The 19,610-nt window shown below is 36.9% G+C and overlaps 2 protein-coding genes across 2 annotated transcripts; both read left to right on the top strand.

Moving 5' to 3' along the window:
* Positions 1 to 15,769: 15,769 nt before the first annotated feature.
* LOC130622275 (zinc finger HIT domain-containing protein 1-like) lies at positions 15,770 to 16,712 on the top strand. Its single transcript, XM_057437715.1, has one exon. The coding sequence runs from the start codon at positions 16,052 to 16,054 to the stop codon at positions 16,523 to 16,525; it is 474 nt and encodes a 157-aa protein (XP_057293698.1). The 5' UTR covers positions 15,770 to 16,051; the 3' UTR covers positions 16,526 to 16,712.
* Positions 16,713 to 18,038: 1,326 nt separating this feature from the next.
* Positions 18,039 to 19,590, top strand: LOC130622277 (26S proteasome complex subunit SEM1-like). Its single transcript, XM_057437718.1, has 3 exons — positions 18,039 to 18,200; positions 18,587 to 18,683; positions 19,398 to 19,590. Exons 1-3 carry the CDS (start codon positions 18,083 to 18,085, stop codon positions 19,432 to 19,434), a joined length of 252 nt encoding a protein of 83 aa, XP_057293701.1. The 5' UTR covers positions 18,039 to 18,082; the 3' UTR covers positions 19,435 to 19,590.
* The last annotated feature ends 20 nt before the right edge of the window (positions 19,591 to 19,610 follow it).

The following is a 19,610-nucleotide window of genomic DNA, read 5'->3' as shown; positions in this document are numbered from 1 at the left end:
TTTGCATAAAACAAGAGACGACACACGTGAACGATCCTTTATACTCACATAATGCGACCAATTAAAATGCAAATAATCCTGAGTAAGGAAAACGCTCAAACAAACTGCAGCTTCCAAAAGCAACCAATAACGGATTAGAACACATGTCCATTTTGCAAAGAAAAACACGATGCTGAAGATTACCCAATCATTTTGGCCAATAACATCGACAAGAGACGTGACAGGATTCGATCCAGGAAATTGTGATTTGGATGTTTATACAAGATTTCACCTGACTATATCGCGTAAACGTACTTTGGATAGGGCGCAGTTGAACCTATCAAATGCTTAACAGATCGTTCCATTAAGTATGTTATCGCCATCAACAATGAAGTGACGAATCCAATGCAGTATTACTTCCAATTTAGTACCGAAGTCAAAGACAAAGACATTGGTGAAATGAGCAATGTTTTTTTGTACTGTATGTCTTAAATAAGAAATTTATGTGGCTGTTTGCAACTCCTGACACAACGATGATTTTATCGATAAGATAACCTGAGAATGTCTTCGGATCTGACGAATCGCAGATGTCTGTTGACGAGAAGAAATTTACAAAGATTATGGATGAAAATGCGACCATGGGCAATGGTCACTATGTTCTTCCTTTATCATTCAAATAAAGCTGGCCTACGAATTAACCAAGTCGTCGTGTTTTTCGAAAACTACAAGACATTATATACACAATCAACTGGCAACCAATCAACCTAAGTCTGGCTAGTATCTTCCCCATAAAGGAGTGTCTCACCCATCATAAAAATCATGAAATGCTCGCGTTGTCGATTAGAGTATCAGGGTCTGTTTTTATACAATTAGTAGACCATGTCTAACAAACAAAATTGTGTGGAGTTTTAAGTCAATTATGTCAAGGTTGCAGTGGCAATAAAGTTACATTGGCGATGTTCTACCCAGTTTTTATCCCTGAACATTAAGAGCCTTGCTTTGATTTCTGTGTCAGAAGGAAAGATCTAACTAAACCGCAAATTGACTACGAGATTAACATTCATATCTTTAGATCTACCTCATCACCAAATTGTCCTACCTGTAAAGAATAGCAATCGACAATCAAAATTAAATTATCCAACCTTGTCCCCAGGATTCTCCTACGCCTATGATATTAAGAAAATTAGAAGGTACCTACGTTCCCGTTAGAGTGACAAAAGCAAGCTATTGTGGGGGTTTTGAAGTTAATGTACTTCGTACAAATTTTATCCACACTGCAGGCCCGTGATCGAGGCTAAGACAACATTTTTCACATTCTTCCACAACATTTATTACAATCCTCCACTGTCTAGCTCAGCGTTAATTAAAGGAAGGCGTTAAAAAGGCGTTAAATATGATACTGTTTTGTGTTTTATTTTGTGAAAATCTTTTAAAATAGTTAAACACGAGATGAATTAGAAGGACAAGAATAAAAAATTCCTAAACTGTGTTAAACTTTGGGAGAGAAACGTAGCCATAAAATAGTCGGCATTATTTTTACCGCCGAGATTTCTATGTATAAAGAGGATTGTGAAGCGAAAATCAATTGAGCGACTTGAAAGGAAGGATTTAAGAACGTGATTTATATAGGTTGTACATGAATAGTAATTGTAGTGACGAACCAGTTATCCAGTAGTGGCATGCAGTGAGGTTCACACACTGCTTCATTAGTGTAAGTGGGAGCGGAATGGAGACAATTACTACATAATTTGTATGCGTGGATGACTGCTCTATGCAATCCTTTTAAAATGGAACAATGCAACGGCTGTGAACGTATATTGGATGAATACGACAGGTGCACCTGTCATCGAAGGTTCGTTGTAAGGGATAAGATGCTTTGCTGGTACTGCTATCACGAATATAGCACATATAACGGAGGTGGTTGCGTATGTACCATGACATGTAGCTCTCTGACGTCGTTCGAAATATACAATAAACAAGATGTTGAAATTTGAAAATGAGCCTGTCAAACCTAAATTATTCTACTCATTTGCTGCTAACTTCACAGACATAAACGAAATTAATTTAGACTACCTAACGGTATCTAATACCATTCCCGCCAATGAGGGTAAGGATCAACGTTATATAGTAGGATACCATACACGAGACCTCGTGGTAGCTTTAAGGGTGAAGACACCGAAAATCTGGTCCGCGCATGGGGTCACTCGGTATAACGCCAATGCAGTACCGGCAATGAGTCTAGATTTTGAAGAGTACCCTGATTGGGTTGAGAAATATCATCAAATATAGTCAAAGGTCGAAGAGCTGATCTCCGAGCAGTTGACAAAGGAGCCTGTGAAAAAGGACCCGTTATGTGAATGCCAAACTCCGGTACGACAAGGATACAATCACAACCAAATTTTACGGCATGCCGGTACCCTACGATGAGCCGTGCCAAGTCAGTGCCATCCTAGGTATTTTATCGGTATATGTGCAAGGTAAAAATTACTACCCTCAGGCACATATCACAGAATGCCGGTATAAAGACTTTAAAAAAGAATGGCTGTTAAGTGAGAATTAAAAACCATATTTTATAGGTCCTGTAAGGCCTATAAAATATGCTAAATTAAGGGCTGTAAGCAGGAGGTGTGTCTACATAGTGCTTGCATATTGTACAGTCTGAAGTTTTTTTAAAACATCCTGTCTCCCCTCTTCCCGGCCTTTAGCAACTAGCTTAGCACGCTCTTGTTCGTTAATACTATTTACTATCCTATTAAAACGCTGTCGCATCTGTTCTTTTATTAGCATATCCTCATCGTGCCTACCAATATCCTCTTCAGGTGTAAATACTGGATTATCAGCCATTTATTTACAACATTTTTCCATATAATAAAATATGAATGCATTCAGGACCATTTTAGATCCGTATACGGAGACCAAGCAACTTCTGGGTATGAAGGGACGCCGTCAACGAGTTCAAATCTCACGCACCTCCTCAGCCATTAATCAGAACGAGGACCTGTACATTGACATACCCAACATGCCCCAGAATGATGTCATCTTTCCGGGTAGTCTGAAACTCCTATTTTACCTGGCTCTGACATGAACCAACACGATCGTATCGAACATAGGAAAAAGTCTGGTGAAAAGCCTACATATTACCCTGAATGGCAAGGAGGTCCAAAACATAAGCGATTATAATATCCTGGTAGTCCAGGACCTGTGGCAACCAAAATTCGATAGGGACAACAACATTATTTTGCAAGGCATCAATCCAAACGACGGAACCATCAGAGCCCTTCAGGTAAGTGCTAGTGGTCACGTGGGTATCGATGAAGAAAAGGCCATTGTTGCCGCCTATGGGAACACCTTTTGCATACCCCTTGGAAAAATGTCTGAACTGACTCGTGATCTTACATTCTATCCGGCAGGACTCTATAACCACCTCCGGTTCATCGTAAATTTCGCGCCCTGCGGTGACGTCATCAAAGATGGAGGGACAACAGCATCAGGGTCTACGGCAGCCAAGCCGGCTGATGCCATATATAAAATCACCAATATAAGATTGGAATTCGACAAGATCACTCACGAAGGCTTGGCAGGTGCCATATGTCAAGGTATGCAAGACTCGCTTTGCCGTATGAACGCATCTTGAGGATGAGGGTTGTAACAATGAAGAAAGCCGATACCAGTTATAACCTCCAGATTGATGCCCCCACCAAATCATTCAAGAGTGTCCTGCTATTGCTCATAGACCTCGGAAAAGTAAAGGCTTACACCGGCGTTAAGGAGGTGTTTTATAGCCCCAAGATTGAGAAGATTGTGACTGTCGAGGGAGAGCCTAATGAATTGTACTCTCACGCGATTCTCCCTAAGGATCATTTTGAACAAGTCGTGAATCTCTTTGGGAACGTTCTTGACATATAATAAAGACATGTCAAAAGCATCACCACATATCGTTACGGAGGAAGAAGCAGAAAAGCTCAGTAATATATACTATACCCCAGAACATTTGGGGAATGGACGCAGAGCTATCGGGTTGCTTGCGAAGAGAAGTCGTCTCTCCAAAAAGAAAGTAATTCATTGGCTATCCAGGCAGCTCTTGTGGTTGAGACACATCAATTGTCCGAAGCGTATCGATTATCCCCATTTTACCATTACAAGACCAAACGAAATGCACCAGTTTAATGTACTCTACATGCTTCACAACAGGGTATATGGTAGTACGTACAAATATATCCTGACAGGCGTTGACGTGGCCTCGAGATGCAAAGTAGCGAGGCCCCTAAGAACGAAGAGAGCCAGCGAAGCCGCAGACATGATCAAAGATATTTACAAAGCAGGACCCCTACAGTACCCCAAGATTTTTCAGTGTGACAACAATTCCGAATTCAAATTGGATGTGACCAAGCTACTAGAAAGCAAAGGGGTTAAGATTAAGAGGGCTACCACTAAATATTACCACACGTTCACGGCCTTTGTGGAATCTTACAACAAGGTACTTGCGGAAAGACTCTTCAAACCGCAAGATGCCCAAGAGTTGGCTTATGATGAGACCAGTAGCACCTGGGTCAAGCATTTGTATACCATCGTGAACGGCTTTGCGATCACCACCTTCTTTCGTGAAGCTCTTGTAGGCTTGGCCCTGAGGGTGATGAATTCGGTCATGATTTTACCACCTAATTTTTCCTTCATCAAGCCTACCACTTTCTTATTTTTGCCTATAGGAAGAGGCCTGTTATCGTCCTTGCTATATGCGCTCGTGTCGAAACGTCTCTCAACATCGTTGTTTATATCACTGTAAAAGTCGTGGGTTCGAATGTGGTATACGAACGAGTCCGTGTCCATGTAACAGAGCTGTAATTTGCTACCATATTTGGGCTTCATGAAATCGTTATGGAACTCATACATTATCATTTTGGACATGTCAAGGATGGCCTGGCCAATGTATACGAGCTTGTTCATTTTAAACTCGGTCTTGCCTATTTCAACACCTACCAGGTTTTTGCTAAACCTGCTTCCACCCTTAAAATTTTGTTTCATTACAAGCTTCAGATACTTGTCTTCGTTTGTGACCAGCTGAATGTTGCGGTGATTCCGGATATTTTCCATCGTTTTGCCGAAGACGCTTAAATTCATCAGCTTGTAGAAATCTTTCTCAAACTCGTTTTTGACAGCTGTTCTCAGCCTCGTGTTGTGATCAATGTACCCCTTTAGCCATGCCTTTTGGTTGATTACCCTGCGCACTTTCTTTATCTCAAACCCATGTTTTATGGCCTCGTGAAGTGCCCTGATATGCACCACATATTTCCGCTTGTCCTCCAACTTCGGTACTAATTTCTCGACCTTGTGGACCGTCCTGCGTTCAGGCATGAATGGCAGATCGCTATGCTTGTCGTGTAGCTCCCTGGGGTAATCGATATCTACCTCTAATATGTACCCATGCTTTTTCCCTTCAACGAGCTTCCCGATCCGCCTTTTAGTGAATGCCCCAACATTCCGAACCCATTTAAACCCATCCCTGGGCAGGTCTTGACGCATCGCCCAGCCGTATAGGTTGTTGGCACCCAGATATTGCAGGTAGGATGATTCAACCTCTGGATCGTACTTCTCACCCATGTACTTGTTATTAGCTTTGGTATACCGGTGTACCGCTTGCGTAATACCTCCTCTTATACCATTCTCGAACATCAGGAGCATATCGGGATCAGTGAGAAGCTCTAGCTTGATTCCGGTATATTTCAGGGTTGCCTTCCATGCCAAGCCAGGTGCGGAGTAGAAATGGGAGGGATCAAGGCTGCAGTTGTCCAAGCAAACGCCTCGAAACGTTTCAAACACGTCGGCCAATAGCAGGACGTCTATGGTCAGGTATATGTCATGGTAGTCTCCCATAGTAACGTTATCACTTTCTTCCATACCTCTTTTGCGTATGCATAGTCCCTGTCGCTGATGCCCTTCATATTCAGCTTGTTATAGAACGCCTTCTTGGGAGGTAGCTCTAACTCCTTGAATCGCTGCCATCCATCCATGTACTCATAGTGGTACACACCTTTTCGAAGTATCAGCCTGAAGATATCATCCTTGTCGATGAGATTTGGCATTGATGGTACATTTGCCTTCACCTGATCTTGATTAAGCTTCGTGGTACTCGAGTCGCAATTTTTGCACCAAAATCTTGCCATGTATTCAGCGTCTATGTCCTGAAATTCTAGACAGGTATTTGCACACTGCTTACATTTCATGCCTGCGGCGTTTGTACCAATGAGGCTGCTTGCCAATTTGTCTAGCGATGATGCCATGAATTGACAACCTAATATGTATGGTCTTATAAGTCTCGCCATCACCAAGGGGTACCTTAATTTTAACGTTAAAACTGATATATTTCTTCGTGTTTTCAGCAATATAACCAATGTCCTCAGTGTCGTACTTCTCACCCAGTTCCCTTATGAACAGGTGTGCGTCATACCCCGACAAGTTCTGGAATATCACGGGTATATGATTAGGTGTCTTGTATTTGATATTGCAGCTGTTATGGGCCGCACCCCTATATAGCCCGGTATAGTGACAATGGTCCAGAACTTTACGGTTATTTTTGCAGCTGTCAAACGGCTTTAGGCAAATGTGGCATTTCATTGCCTCGCCATATTCTTTTTTTAGGACCTCTGTTAGGGGCTTCATGTCCTGCTGTGGATAGGTATAATATAGTCGTTTGACCTCGTCCTCCATATGGTTAACAAACTTCATCACACAGTCCTCACCCCTGTAGACATTTAAGGGATCTGGTACGTCCCCATAATCAAAGGTACTATACGTGCACCAGCCGGATGGTACATGCTTGCTTAGCCTTTTCGTCTTAGTTGAGAGTGTTTCAGGTATGGGAGGTATGGATGGTATAGCCCGTAGGGTATGATCAGTATGTATAGGAGGCATAGGATGCGATTTTTCGACAGTTCCTGTTTTTCGGATACATTCATCTCAGATGGGGTCAATACCCAGTTGACGGGTGGACGGGTCTTGGCCATCTCCTGGTTCTCGAAAACGTCCATATCCTCCGATGTTATAGGTCTGGCCGGTTTCTGTGAAACATTCTCCAATAGGGCAACCAATTCAGCCTTGCGTAGCCTGTAATACCCCTTAAGTCCACGGGTTTTTGCAATATCACGTAATTGTTTAACAGTTTTTACTTCCATTTCTCTTTATTATATAGAATTTTAACATTGTCGGAAGATTTCATAACGGTCAATACTAACGCGGTTATTTTCCTCGGGGATTCCCCCCCTACTCATTGCTGTAGGGACTTTACCCTGCTAGGCATGGCTAGGCGCCGCATGGTGATGGATGGGATCGGATTAGCTGTGACGTCTTGTGGGCGTGCTACCTTGCTCATCGGGGACTTGCTGTGACGTCTGTGGGCGTGCGCACGCGACTGCACTAGAACATACATTTCCCTATCTCTTCTCTTCTGTCAGCTGTTAGTATAGGATAATCACATAAACCCTGATTGAGATTCGAGTTTCCAGTTTTCTAGTAACTCACAATGTGCGCCACTCACATTGTGAGTTACTAGAAAATCGTACAGCCTGTTATACACTAATATTTAAAAATTTAATTTATTTTTAATATATTTAAAAAACAAGGGAAAATTAAATTGATCTGTAGAAAGAAAAGTTACGAGGCGCTTTATATATAGGTAGAATTATTGCAGTTTCAGAAAAATACCTGTCTGAAAAGACATGTTGAAAATGTAAAACAAAGGACCCACATATAGCTTTAATTAAAGTGAAGTTGATTTCATCAAAACCTGCACTTTTGTGTAACTTCAAACGAGAAAGAGCTATACTTAATTTTTTCGTCAGTAATATAAGATTCAGGAATAGTTTCAAATTCTGAGATAAGTAATATTGAAAGAATCTGTTACTAGGCGGTATCTTTGATGCTAATTTGGACCTATATTCACAAAAAACCGTTTACAAGTACTCTTCCAGAGGTGGATCAACCTCGTCCCCAGGGGCTTTTGCCTTTTTGACATCAAGACCGTCAAGTAAGCGCTAGTGCTTTGATATAGGCAACAAACTCTCGGACGAGGATGTCAGGTGGATCATTCGTGTTGTATTTTCTTCTTACGTAAAACCTCTATTGGCAAGATTCTGGCGTAGTACCGACGTGGTACAGGCTTGCTATTCGTTTTCCCACCCTGGCCGCCCGTAAAGCACGTAATCGGAACGGTGGATTTCATATAATATATGTAGTGTTGCATGGCGTAGTGCCTGCTATTAAATTCTACTTCCGTAGCTTTTGCACACAAGAAATAAATAATGGCTGCACTTGACGAGGCAAATTGTTGTTGCTTCTGGCTCTCTGGCTAACCATTTTTGTTGTATTTGAACGCTATTTTTTTATAATTCTAGGCTAATACAGTAAGATTTATGTTAATTACATACAATAATTTACTTTCAACTCATGGTCCCCAATGCCAAGGAAGAGTACATCACACAGTTTCTTATCCTATCAACAACATGTAAGAAAATTCCCTTATTCATTATTTTTCAAAAAAAATTTTTTAACCAGGTACGTTGTGAAAATAGCCCGTCTATCGTCTCAGTTACTACTGCTACTACTTTTACTACACTATACACTCAATCATAGTGCTGTGTTTTTCCTGCGGGCTCAGAAATCTAACTTTTCCGCTTATAGTTTGTTTATACATTTTTACCTCCATTTCTGCGCACGTGCCTCAGGCATTACGTAATCACTTAGATGCGTACCCAGGTAAATACCAGGACTGTGATTCCATGTATTACGCATTTATTTAGCAATGGAGGTGTTAGATTAAAAGGTGTTTACACCATGTACACTAGAGGGTGCCAATAAGCCGCATACGCTTTAAAAAGTGCGGGCGTTTTCGGGCGAGTTCGGCGTTTTAAAAAAATTCAGGTATTTGACCGAAAAAACCCGCATAGTCCCGAACAATGCCCGAAAAAAAAATTCACCATAAATGACTCTCAAAGATTTATTTAAAAAAGAATGAAAATTAAAATGAACTAACTATATGGTAGCTAAGTTCTTAAAAGAACTGTTTTTTATGGTTTTTGATAAGATTTACTTGATAAATAACTTATATATAAACTTCAATACCTCTTTTCTCTCCACGCGCTTTCTTTCAACTGTTGTCCGCCATGTTTATGTTACAAGGTGTTGCATTTCGGTATTGTTTTGGGCGTGTTCGGAAAAGTGCGGGTGGTTTCAGCAGACAACCGTCAATTTAATTCGAAAAGTCACCCAAACTCGCACTTATATATGCTGGCGTTTGCGGCTTATCGGCACCCTCTTCCATGTACCTTTGAAATTTTTTAATAGCTATGAAAACAACTATCGTCTGGTTGTGATAAGTACAGGTATGTTCATGCACCAATACGGCCATTTGACAAGTGTACAGCACAAATAGACCCTGGGTAAACAGAGAAAACAACAACTTAGCCAAAATCGCTCATTCCAGCCACTCCAGTCTAAACCAGCCACCAATTATTTTTCTTAAGGCCACCGTCGAAAATATGTTTGGTTAGCGTCATTTCTAATTACAAAAGTGAGTCGGTCAGTCGGATAAAAATTTTTTCCGAAAAATTACAAAAGTATATACTATATTTCGCAGCCTTATTTTCTTATTTGTTTTAAATGTAAGCCAGCTGTATTTTTAGACTACGTTTAAAGTTCGATTTTTGCCAGTCAATGTTGTTCCCATGGTTTTCTCTTGTATTTCCGTGTAAATGCGAAGCAGGAAAATATAGCACTGAGTAGCGCAGGGCAGTCCCCTATCGAAATAACATTCGAACGTAACAACCGTAATTCGGAGGACCGCTGAAAAGGTAAATGGTGGATTTTGTTGTGTGTCTGTTCGTGGATTGTTTGGTTTTTACAAATTTACTGACTGGCCGACTTGACTTTCGCCTTTCAAAGCGAGTCGGTCAGGTGACGCTAACCAATTATATTTTTGAGGGTGGCCTAATAGACACCCTAATCTGGTCATCATATTATAATCTGCAATAGAGGGAATTAAACGTTCTTATATGCCAACTGATAACCCCACCCCAAAAAATGCTTCAAATTCATTTCCAGTCCCCTAAACCATGTCATCCGGGGTCCATTTTTATCACGCGATGTCAAAGAAACAGTAACAACAGGTTGTTTATTACAATATTTATTATTAAAATAAAACTTCACATTGTTGAAAGCATTAAAATCCACTTAAAAGGTATGTGGCCGTATTAGGGCGCCATATTTTCTATTATTTCCAATCCTTTCTAGTGTGGATAAAGAACTGTTAACGAAGTGGTTGAAGGACAACACTAAGTATGTAACTCAAACAGATTTTATTGAATTTTACCTATTCACAACTTTCTATGAGAATTCCAAGAATTTTTTGAAAAAATATTTTGTCAGCCATTTTTATTGTGCATAGTCAGCAACAAACTTTAAACCTACATTTTTGACAAATTAAGTGGTTGAGTTCATGGACTTTGGTTTTTTTTTGAAGCTAAAAGGTTTAAGTGTTTCAAACAAGGAATTAACATAGCATTGTAATAAATAAATGAAGTTATACATAATATATATGCCCTGGCCGTAATTGGGCGATGGCCATATATGGGCAAACCCATTCTAAAATAACAGCTCAAATAGCTGATGTGGATCTACGAAAAAGTATTAAAAATTAACTTCGAAGCATAAATAATAAAACATCATGTAAGGAATATAGAAGATTGTAGAGCCCATTGTCAACAACCAATCAGAAAATGAAAAGGAGACTATAGTTCTGCTGTGTCAGAGTTTCGGCAGCACCATATGAATAGCTATATAACGGATGTTTTATCCTTTCTTTAAACGCTGTTGGCCTAGCTATCAGCACTTAACCATCCTACTTATAAACTAGGGAGACACCACAAATTTTAGAATGTTAGAGTCAACTGTCCGACCCTAATTTTTAATGCCTTTTTTGTCATACAGAGTCTGAAGTACTAGAAAGACAAACGATTTATGCTCATTTTTACCCCAAAAAACATTACCCACCAAGGGTCACCAAATAGTCCTAAGAACTAGTTTAAAATTATAAATATCTATCAAAACTTTTGAGACTTTTTGCGCCTAATAAACCCTATTTTAGTGATGTACGCCTAAGCCTGTGATGATTCACAGGAATTGACTTACCGCTATTTTAATTTTTTTTCCGTACTCAATAATGCATAGGTAGGTAATGAAGTGTTAATTTCTGTATTTGCCTCACATACCAAATAGAAGATATGTCATGCGTTTAATAAATAGTGGCGTATATGTGGGCCATGCAAGTGCGACCACATGCCATTCACAGCCAAGCCTTGATGAATTTTTTATGTAGGTGCTCAAGCACATGCTGGGGTGGACAAGAAACTAAAATGAAATTTTTCCGGGTCCTAAGGATGCTGTCTAGTTGGGCTGAATTTTAAGGGTGACTTAGCTTCAATTAAGGCTTTGAATATTCTAGAACCCGATTTGTGGTCCCTCATGGAAGGCATACTGCAAATTAGATGCATAATCTCATTCAACACCATGATGTTATGCATTGCTAATACTAAAACAGATGGGAGACGTTTTTACTTGGTTTTGACATCTAAACTGTGTCACACATTCAGTTGGAACGCTGTAGTGGTAAATTGAGTGAAGCACACACAACATGCTGCTTCAGGTATAATGTATTAAAAAAAAATAACTTTCCACTATAATTATTCTTTTTAATTAATGAATTAAAACAATAAGGATACTCACATAAAACAAAATGAAAAATTTCAAACCCTCAGTTTTTTCAAGGATCTAGCAAGATCATAGAAGCCGCCGCTACCATTTTGTGTGACAGACAAACAGACGTATACGGGTATTATAATATAGATTAGTCTGTACATACCTTGTACTAGTTCGCATTGTCTAATTAATTTTTTACTGATTACAAATTATCTTTGACTGAAGGATGGGTAGGAATTACCAGATTTCATTTTTTCTTAGCCTTTCTAAAAAGTCGTTTTGCTGGTGGAAGAAATGTCAAACTTAAAAATTCACTCACCAAAAATACAAATTCACATTAATTGTCCGGGTTCCTCAGTAATAAAACATCATAATAGTAAAGAACATTGTATTATGAAATAAATTTATACAACATCCTTTGCATTGGAACGCAATTGTATATTTGGGGCATGGATCGGGATGCCAGGCAATAAGATTAAACAATAACAGGCAGGACAGATACATGTGCAGATACAAAAACCCTAATCTTTGCTGCACTCCGTTGTAAGTGTCTCCTATGGCATTTTATCATAATGCACTTCAATGGTCAACACGCTTGAGTGTCTCCCATGGCATTTCATCATAATGCACTTCAATGGTACGACACACCTGGGTGTCTCCTACGGCATTTCATCATAATGCACTTCAATGGTACGACACGCTTGAATGTCTACCACAGCATATCTCATTATTCTCTTCGTCATAATGCACTGTAATAGTGACACACTCACAATGACATGTACATCTTGGCTGCACTGCAATTGTGAATGTCTCCCATGGCATTAGTACTTCCTTATATCTCATCATTCTCTTCTTATTCTTCAATATAAATAATAATATTATAAATTAATAATAGCATATATACAATAATAATATCAATTAATGATATAATCAACAGGCTGCACACATGTATCTGTCTAAATTTTTGGCTGACTTAGGGTGCCCAACATCCCCATCAGTTAAAATGCATAATGGGTAATTGGCTAGGACTCTTGCTCCCACTGCTGGACTAAAACTTTGACAACATTCTTAGTTAAATGGTTGTTCAAGGAAACCGTGCAGCTAGAGCAAGTGTCTCCATCTTTGTTGATGCGTGAGGGATAAGCCAGTTCAAACCAGTCATAAACTGAACTCCGCTACTCTGTCTTTAACAATGGTTGCGGTGACGAATGCTATGTGGTGATTAATCAATGATATTCTGCATCAGTTGACCAAAGTGGCATCACATTAAAACAAAGGAAGTGTTTTTAGTTTTGCAAACCTTACACAGCATTATTAATAGTATAGGAAGGGTGTGTGGGAACCTTAAGCTCTAACTGGTTGTTTACAAAGCCAAACTACAGGTATTTTATAGGCTTGTCCTAATAAGCATCTTGAAGGTTTGATACCTAATGATCAAAACAAGCAGGTATTCGAGGCAAGCCTTCCATCGTGTATTGGCTAATATTGTTTCAAGTAAAGTTCCCTTATATGTGATCCTAAGAACATTAGTAAGTGCGAGGCAACAGAGACATTAATGCAGTTACCACAATTAACATGAGCTAAATGTTCATTTAGTATTTTTTTCTATCTTGATCGTGAATATTGTTCAAGAAACTTGATTATACTGATTTAAGGTACTGCAAACAATTTTTCAAATGGAGTACAATTAGTGATTTCCGTACTGTAATTATTATGACTGACTCTTTTATTTAAGAAACTCTATATATAGTTTCTTTGGAAGGTTACTTGTGTGTTGATTGCTTCAGTTCGTGGCTTTTACGGTATTGTATTGTAGCTCAAATTTTGTCTCATTAAAAAACCTTTGTTATGGTTCACCCTGTCATAAACAAGATTTAGTGATATTTTAGAAATTTTTAGACTTGTTGGGTGAGTATTTATTGTAGCAAACGGGTGTTATCTGTGAAACTTGAGAGGAGTGTGTTTCTATGAATATTTTATTGATATCACACATGCAGATGATGAAGGAATGAGGACTTGAGACACTATCCTGTGAAACAACTGACAGAAAATTGCTGGTTTCCACAAACCATTTGAGTTTTTTGGTTTTTTTTAACAAAGACAGTTATTCAATCCAACATTTTTTCTTGCATGCTGAGTTTTTTAGTTTACACCTTTGCAAATTCTAAATAAGTTACAATTTTATACCATGATGATAAATAATTTAAAGAAAACAAATTCTGCAAAATGCAAATATCTTGGATGAAATAGTTTTTTTAAAAAAAAAATTAAATAAAAAATTAAAATGAACAGAATTTAAGCTCTATACAGCACAAGTTCGACATCATTTTTGACTTCATGATTTCTGATTATTGTTTTGAATATGAGTTTTTTTATGTGCATACCAATATGTTGATTCTTAGTGGGTTTTTTTATTTGTACTTTAAAAAGCAATAATAGATATTTTTTGAATTTTTATTATATTTTTAGCTATATTTGTATTGGTGAAGGGTTTATAATTAAATAACAGTGCCTTGTGAAATGTTTCTCTTCAGCTTTATCCACTGCAGTAGTTCGTTTTGAATTTTAAAGCCATTAGGCTTTTTGTTTCTTATATTTTAATTCTACAGTTTAGGAAATATTGCAAGTTTTTTAACACTGAGTTATCAGAATTTGTATATCTATTTACTGATTTTGGACGTCAAATCATATTTGATAAAATGCTGGTATGGCAAAATTATGATACGCATAGCTCAGTACAACCGTAATTTAAATATTATTCAGAAACGGTTACATATGACTTCTCGACAGATTGCATTTGAAAAAGTAATGTGATGTCAAACTGAAACAGTAAAATGTTTTTCTTATTCAAATTAATTTGCAGATTTTCCTCTTGATGTCATCGTGTGTATTGGTTATAGGTAGAACAATGAATGGTTTATATATAGAGACCTAAAAAAATGATTTTGTTAGCAACAGAAGTATCAAAGCATTACAATGAGTTCTTGTTTGGTGTGAAAGAAATTACTAATCTCTTCGATAAAGGAAGTCATGAAGCACTGACAATTATGATGTTTTTTCAAGTTATATCAGTTTCATTTGTGATTTTAAAGTTTTCGTCCCTGCTAAACTTGGTAGTATGGCTATCATTTGCGTTTTTAATGTATACTCTTGTTGGTCCATACATGTTTTTTAAATGGTTTCTTTTGTTGTCCAGTTCGATATGGCATTTTTGTTTAATATTGTGGAGTCACCCATACCTACTTGCTTTAGTCTTTTTTACATATGGAATTTACCGCCTATTCAAATATTTTTCATACAGTTTTGAGTCTGAATCAGAACATGATCAGCTATGTTTAATACTTAAAAAATTACAAGAAATGGAAAAACGTAATGAAAGTTTAACTGACAAGGTAACCAACATGTGTTTGATTATGGAAAACATGAAAACAAATCAATGTTGCAACAAGGCAAAAGAATCAGAAAGGGAAGATTTAGCAAGTGAGTCACCTTATCCAATGGATCGTCGTAGGACACGATCTATGAGTGCGAAAAACCTGGACATTGATTCCAAACGCAAACTTCATTTGATAAATAATAACATTTCTGATAGTAATAATTAGCTGCATATATTATATGCATGTTGTTTTACTTTTATATATATATATATATATATATATATATATATATATATATATATATATATATATATATCTATATTTATAAATGTGTAAAAGTTATTTTGATCCCACAAATTTAGTATTATTTTACCTAATATTTATTTTTATTGCATCATATAGCGCTTTCCTTCAAAGTAGAATCTATATTGTGAGATGGATATATATGTACATATTTCTAATATCCTAAATATTAATTTCGAATTTAATACACTCATTTTTTAGATAGATATTGTGCACTTCTTAATAGCTACTATTTTACCCTGCAAGTAGGAATCCTCGCACAAGACTACACGTACCATTATTTTAACATATGGTGCACTGGACGCTTTTACATGTTACAAAGTTCAACATAAAATAGTGATCAATCAATTCATTTGACTTTTAAAATATTTTTTTTCTTGGTGATCAGCAGAACCAAATAACAGAAACTAAATGTTTTTTTTAATTGATGGACACATGTTTTTCAGGTTACAGAATGTTTATGAATTTTCTAATTGCTTTTAGTAAGGGTACAAAATCCTTTTTTAAAAGTTAAATTGACATTTTTAGTTTTTTAGCATTTGTTCAGATGCTCTCCTGCTTTGCTGTAGTAACTCAATTTATCAATATATTTCTTCTTTAGCTGTAGAATGTGTTTATAAAATGTGATAACAATTTTGTGACATACCATGTCAGATAAAAGAGGTTCCTCTCGTTTAAAAGAGATTCAACGAAAACATGTTGTTGATGAAGAGACAAGAGCTAAGCGACAGAAGCGACAACTTGCCTCATTAGAAAAAGACAACTACCAGGATGATCCACACCATCAAATGAACTTATACGTAGCCAAAGCTAAGCTGCCCTCTTTCAATGACAACAATGAAACCAAAAAAAGAAGGAAAGTCAAACTGGGTGATATTTTCAAACAAAAAGCAAAACGGTCATTTGCAGCATTAACAGAAGAGTTGCAAGCTGAAGCAAAAGAAGGAGTACCAAATTATTTCAATGCTGCAGCACCGAAGTCTATACTTCCAGAGCGGCGTTTTTGTTCCGTTTGCGGCTATCTATCTAATTACACTTGTCCAACTTGTGGTGTTCGATATTGTTGTGCTGGCTGTTTGAAAACTCATAGGGATACAAGATGTATGAAGTGGACAGCATAAAAATTCACTTAATTGGAAAGAAAAGAAAAATTACGTGCATGTCTTTACATAAATTTAAACAAGTGTGTTAGAGTTTCTTAAGTCTTGAAAAAAGAGAAAGATCGTGTATTCTGCATTATGTGTTAATGTACGTTTTAACTTACTAGAATGTAATAAACTATTCCGAAAATGATCATTTTAGTATATATACATGGTATTTTAAAGTTCTAATGAAGCTAATAAATTAACATTTCTTAAAGGGGCTGCGAACCGGTTAAAATGCTCACATTCCGTATATCCCGCGCACATATTAAAAATCCGGCAGACACGTTTTGCGCAATGAATAGACCAGTGCACTTTGCTCGCTGGTTCAATATTTTTTTTCGAAAAGTATATTACAAAGAAATATTTCAGGAAGACTCATTCTGGATGAAAACATGACCAATGCTGGAGAAGATAAAAATTCTAGATATATCTGTATGTTCGAGTCCGTAAATTCATATATGCCGGAAAAATAGCCATTTTTGTTTTTTGCCGCCATAGGCTCGACTTTCGTGTAAGTCACTATAGTAGAAAACCAGCAGCTGTTCCGTACCCCTTTAAGTTATACTCTAAGTTGTCATCTTGTTAACTTTATTAATATGGAAAACACTATTTATTGTGCTTCTAAAAATCTAAGCACGTTTTAAAGTGTCTGTCTTGAACACTACCAAAATAGAGTGTAGGCTGCTGGTGGACACAACACTTTTTACAGTTGTATATTTATTATTATTTGATATTTGCAGGCTTCTTTCTTAATATTTTGGCACACGTGCAGCGAAAAACACACATTTGTGCATATAGATCTGCTTTCAGGTGTTCAACTTCTTATATAATTTTTCATTTTGCATGTGCTATCTATAGCACACCTCAATCAATTTGTGTACTACTACTACTACTGCTGCTGCTTTAAATTAGAAGAAGGTGTAGATATAGTAAGTCAACATTAACTCATGTGAGCCTACAGAATAAAATTTACCAAATATAAAAACAACTCGTTCTAAGTTAAACTAACCTGAAGACTGACAGAAGGGACTTTGGTGGTGTATGAATAAATTAATGCACAAATTAAAACTAATATAGTTTAATAAAAGTTATAAATAATATGGGGAGATAAAAAAGGAAAATATATACACTAAAAGGCTGATGAGAAAAATAAAAATCGTTTTTAAATAAAATAAGCTAAACACCTTGATGAGGGGAACTTGGGTGGTGGCTTCTTAGCCTCGAGGGGTGGCTGAACAAGCATGTTTTTATTCTTTTCTCATCTGTTTTTACTCTTTTCTCATCTGTCTGTGTTGTTATCATACCAGCGTAAACTTTTGTGCCAATTGCATGAGAATATCCGAGAATAAATTATTTGTAAAAATTTTTTCAACTAAAGGAAGAGTGTGTGTAAAAAAAATATTTTATGGTAGAGATCATTTGCATGCCATTAATTTTTGGTTGCTCATGTAACTTAGCTAGCTAAAAGTCAAATCTTGTAATTTCACAAAATTACTTTATTTCATAGATAAAAGAGAGAAAAACTATTAAAAAATGGCGTCTAAAGGACAAAAGGACAAAAAGGAAACAGAAAAGAAGAAAGAAGTTGAAAAAAAATCTGATCTTGGTGCATTAGAAGAAGATGATGACTTTGAAGAATTTCCAACTGAAGGTATACAAAATTGTTCGGTAGAGTAGGCAAAACAATTTTTTTGTTTTGAGTGAAAGTAATACTTTAATACTGAACCATTATACGATTGCTTAAATAAAAATAAAAAAATGTTTTCGGCAGGCGCTAGGCTGATAAAAAATATTAAGTAACAATTTGGTCAGAAAAGATTGCTTTTGTCAGCATTTTGTTAATCACGTCATCAAAGTTGCTGAAGGAGGTAAAAATTAGCCTAAATTTGTCATTTACACTAATGTGACACGCAAAAATAACGCATCAATATATGCCAAGAAGTCCTGTAAAGCTTTTAAAACAATTGAAAGATTTTTTGAAACGAGAAATACTACAAAAATTTGAACAAAATTTTTGTTCAATTACCTTTTTATTAGATTGGAAAGAGGACCAAGAAAACGCAGACGATTTGCACGTATGGGAAGACGATTGGGATGATGATGACGTCGAAGATGACTTTTCCCAACAACTAAGGTACATAATTCTACTAGTTCTATTTTCGGGATCGATTCTATGTCTTCCAGGCTAAATGTATCTGTTTCTCGGGTAAGAAATCGAAATGTCACGTGGTTGACAATTTCTAATATCTTAATTATGTAAAAACTTATTTTGAAGCTGTCGGAAAAAACGTCTTGAAAGATGTTAACTATTTTTAGCCCTTCCTTCTCCATCTTCCCACTCATCATCCCCTCACCCTTCATCTCCACCTACTCCGTCTCCCCACCCTTTTTGCATTGTGAAATATTTTTTTCAAATACTATGATTGGCCGTTTATGACCTATTTAATTTTCTCATGACTCAAAAAGACCTAATCGTATGACGAAACCTTTTTTATTCATCCTTCTGTCTATAACAACGCTGAAAATTGGGAACAATCAATCAAAAAACATTGGAAAGGGGGGGGGGGGGTGAGTGGTAGTAAAATTTCAAGTTCTATAAAAGGCGGTTATTCGTGGAGCGCTTAATCATTACAGGTATGTAAAATGCGGAAAAACGAATATATATAACCGTAGGATTATTTTTTGACGAAAATATCCAAACAATGATTTTTTCTCTATCTATTTTTTTTACATAGCTAGTTGTTTTAATGTATATACTATTGTATAGTTTATCTCTGTTAATATTTTTTTTTAATATTTATTTTTTAATTTACTATCATAAAACTAAACCTTTTTTTATTTTACACAGAGCGGAACTGCAAAAGAACGGACATGTGAAGAAGTAAGCGATGGGAAGACGTTGCAGTTGAAGCATTAAAACAAGAACTGCGTAACCACTGACTCTGTTGTCACTGTGCTGTTGTCAAATTATTTATATCTCTGCAAGTGTTTTTTAATTTCTTTTTTTTTGGTTAAGAATATCTGTCGTTACTGAAAGCTTACATGTATGTTTTATTTTTAC

Source organism: Hydractinia symbiolongicarpus, chromosome 12 (assembly GCF_029227915.1).
Source record: "Hydractinia symbiolongicarpus strain clone_291-10 chromosome 12, HSymV2.1, whole genome shotgun sequence".
Taxonomy (NCBI): domain Eukaryota; kingdom Metazoa; phylum Cnidaria; class Hydrozoa; order Anthoathecata; family Hydractiniidae; genus Hydractinia; species Hydractinia symbiolongicarpus.
The sequence above is the reverse complement of the archived record's forward strand: the minus strand, read 5'-3'. Positions and strand labels throughout refer to the sequence as shown.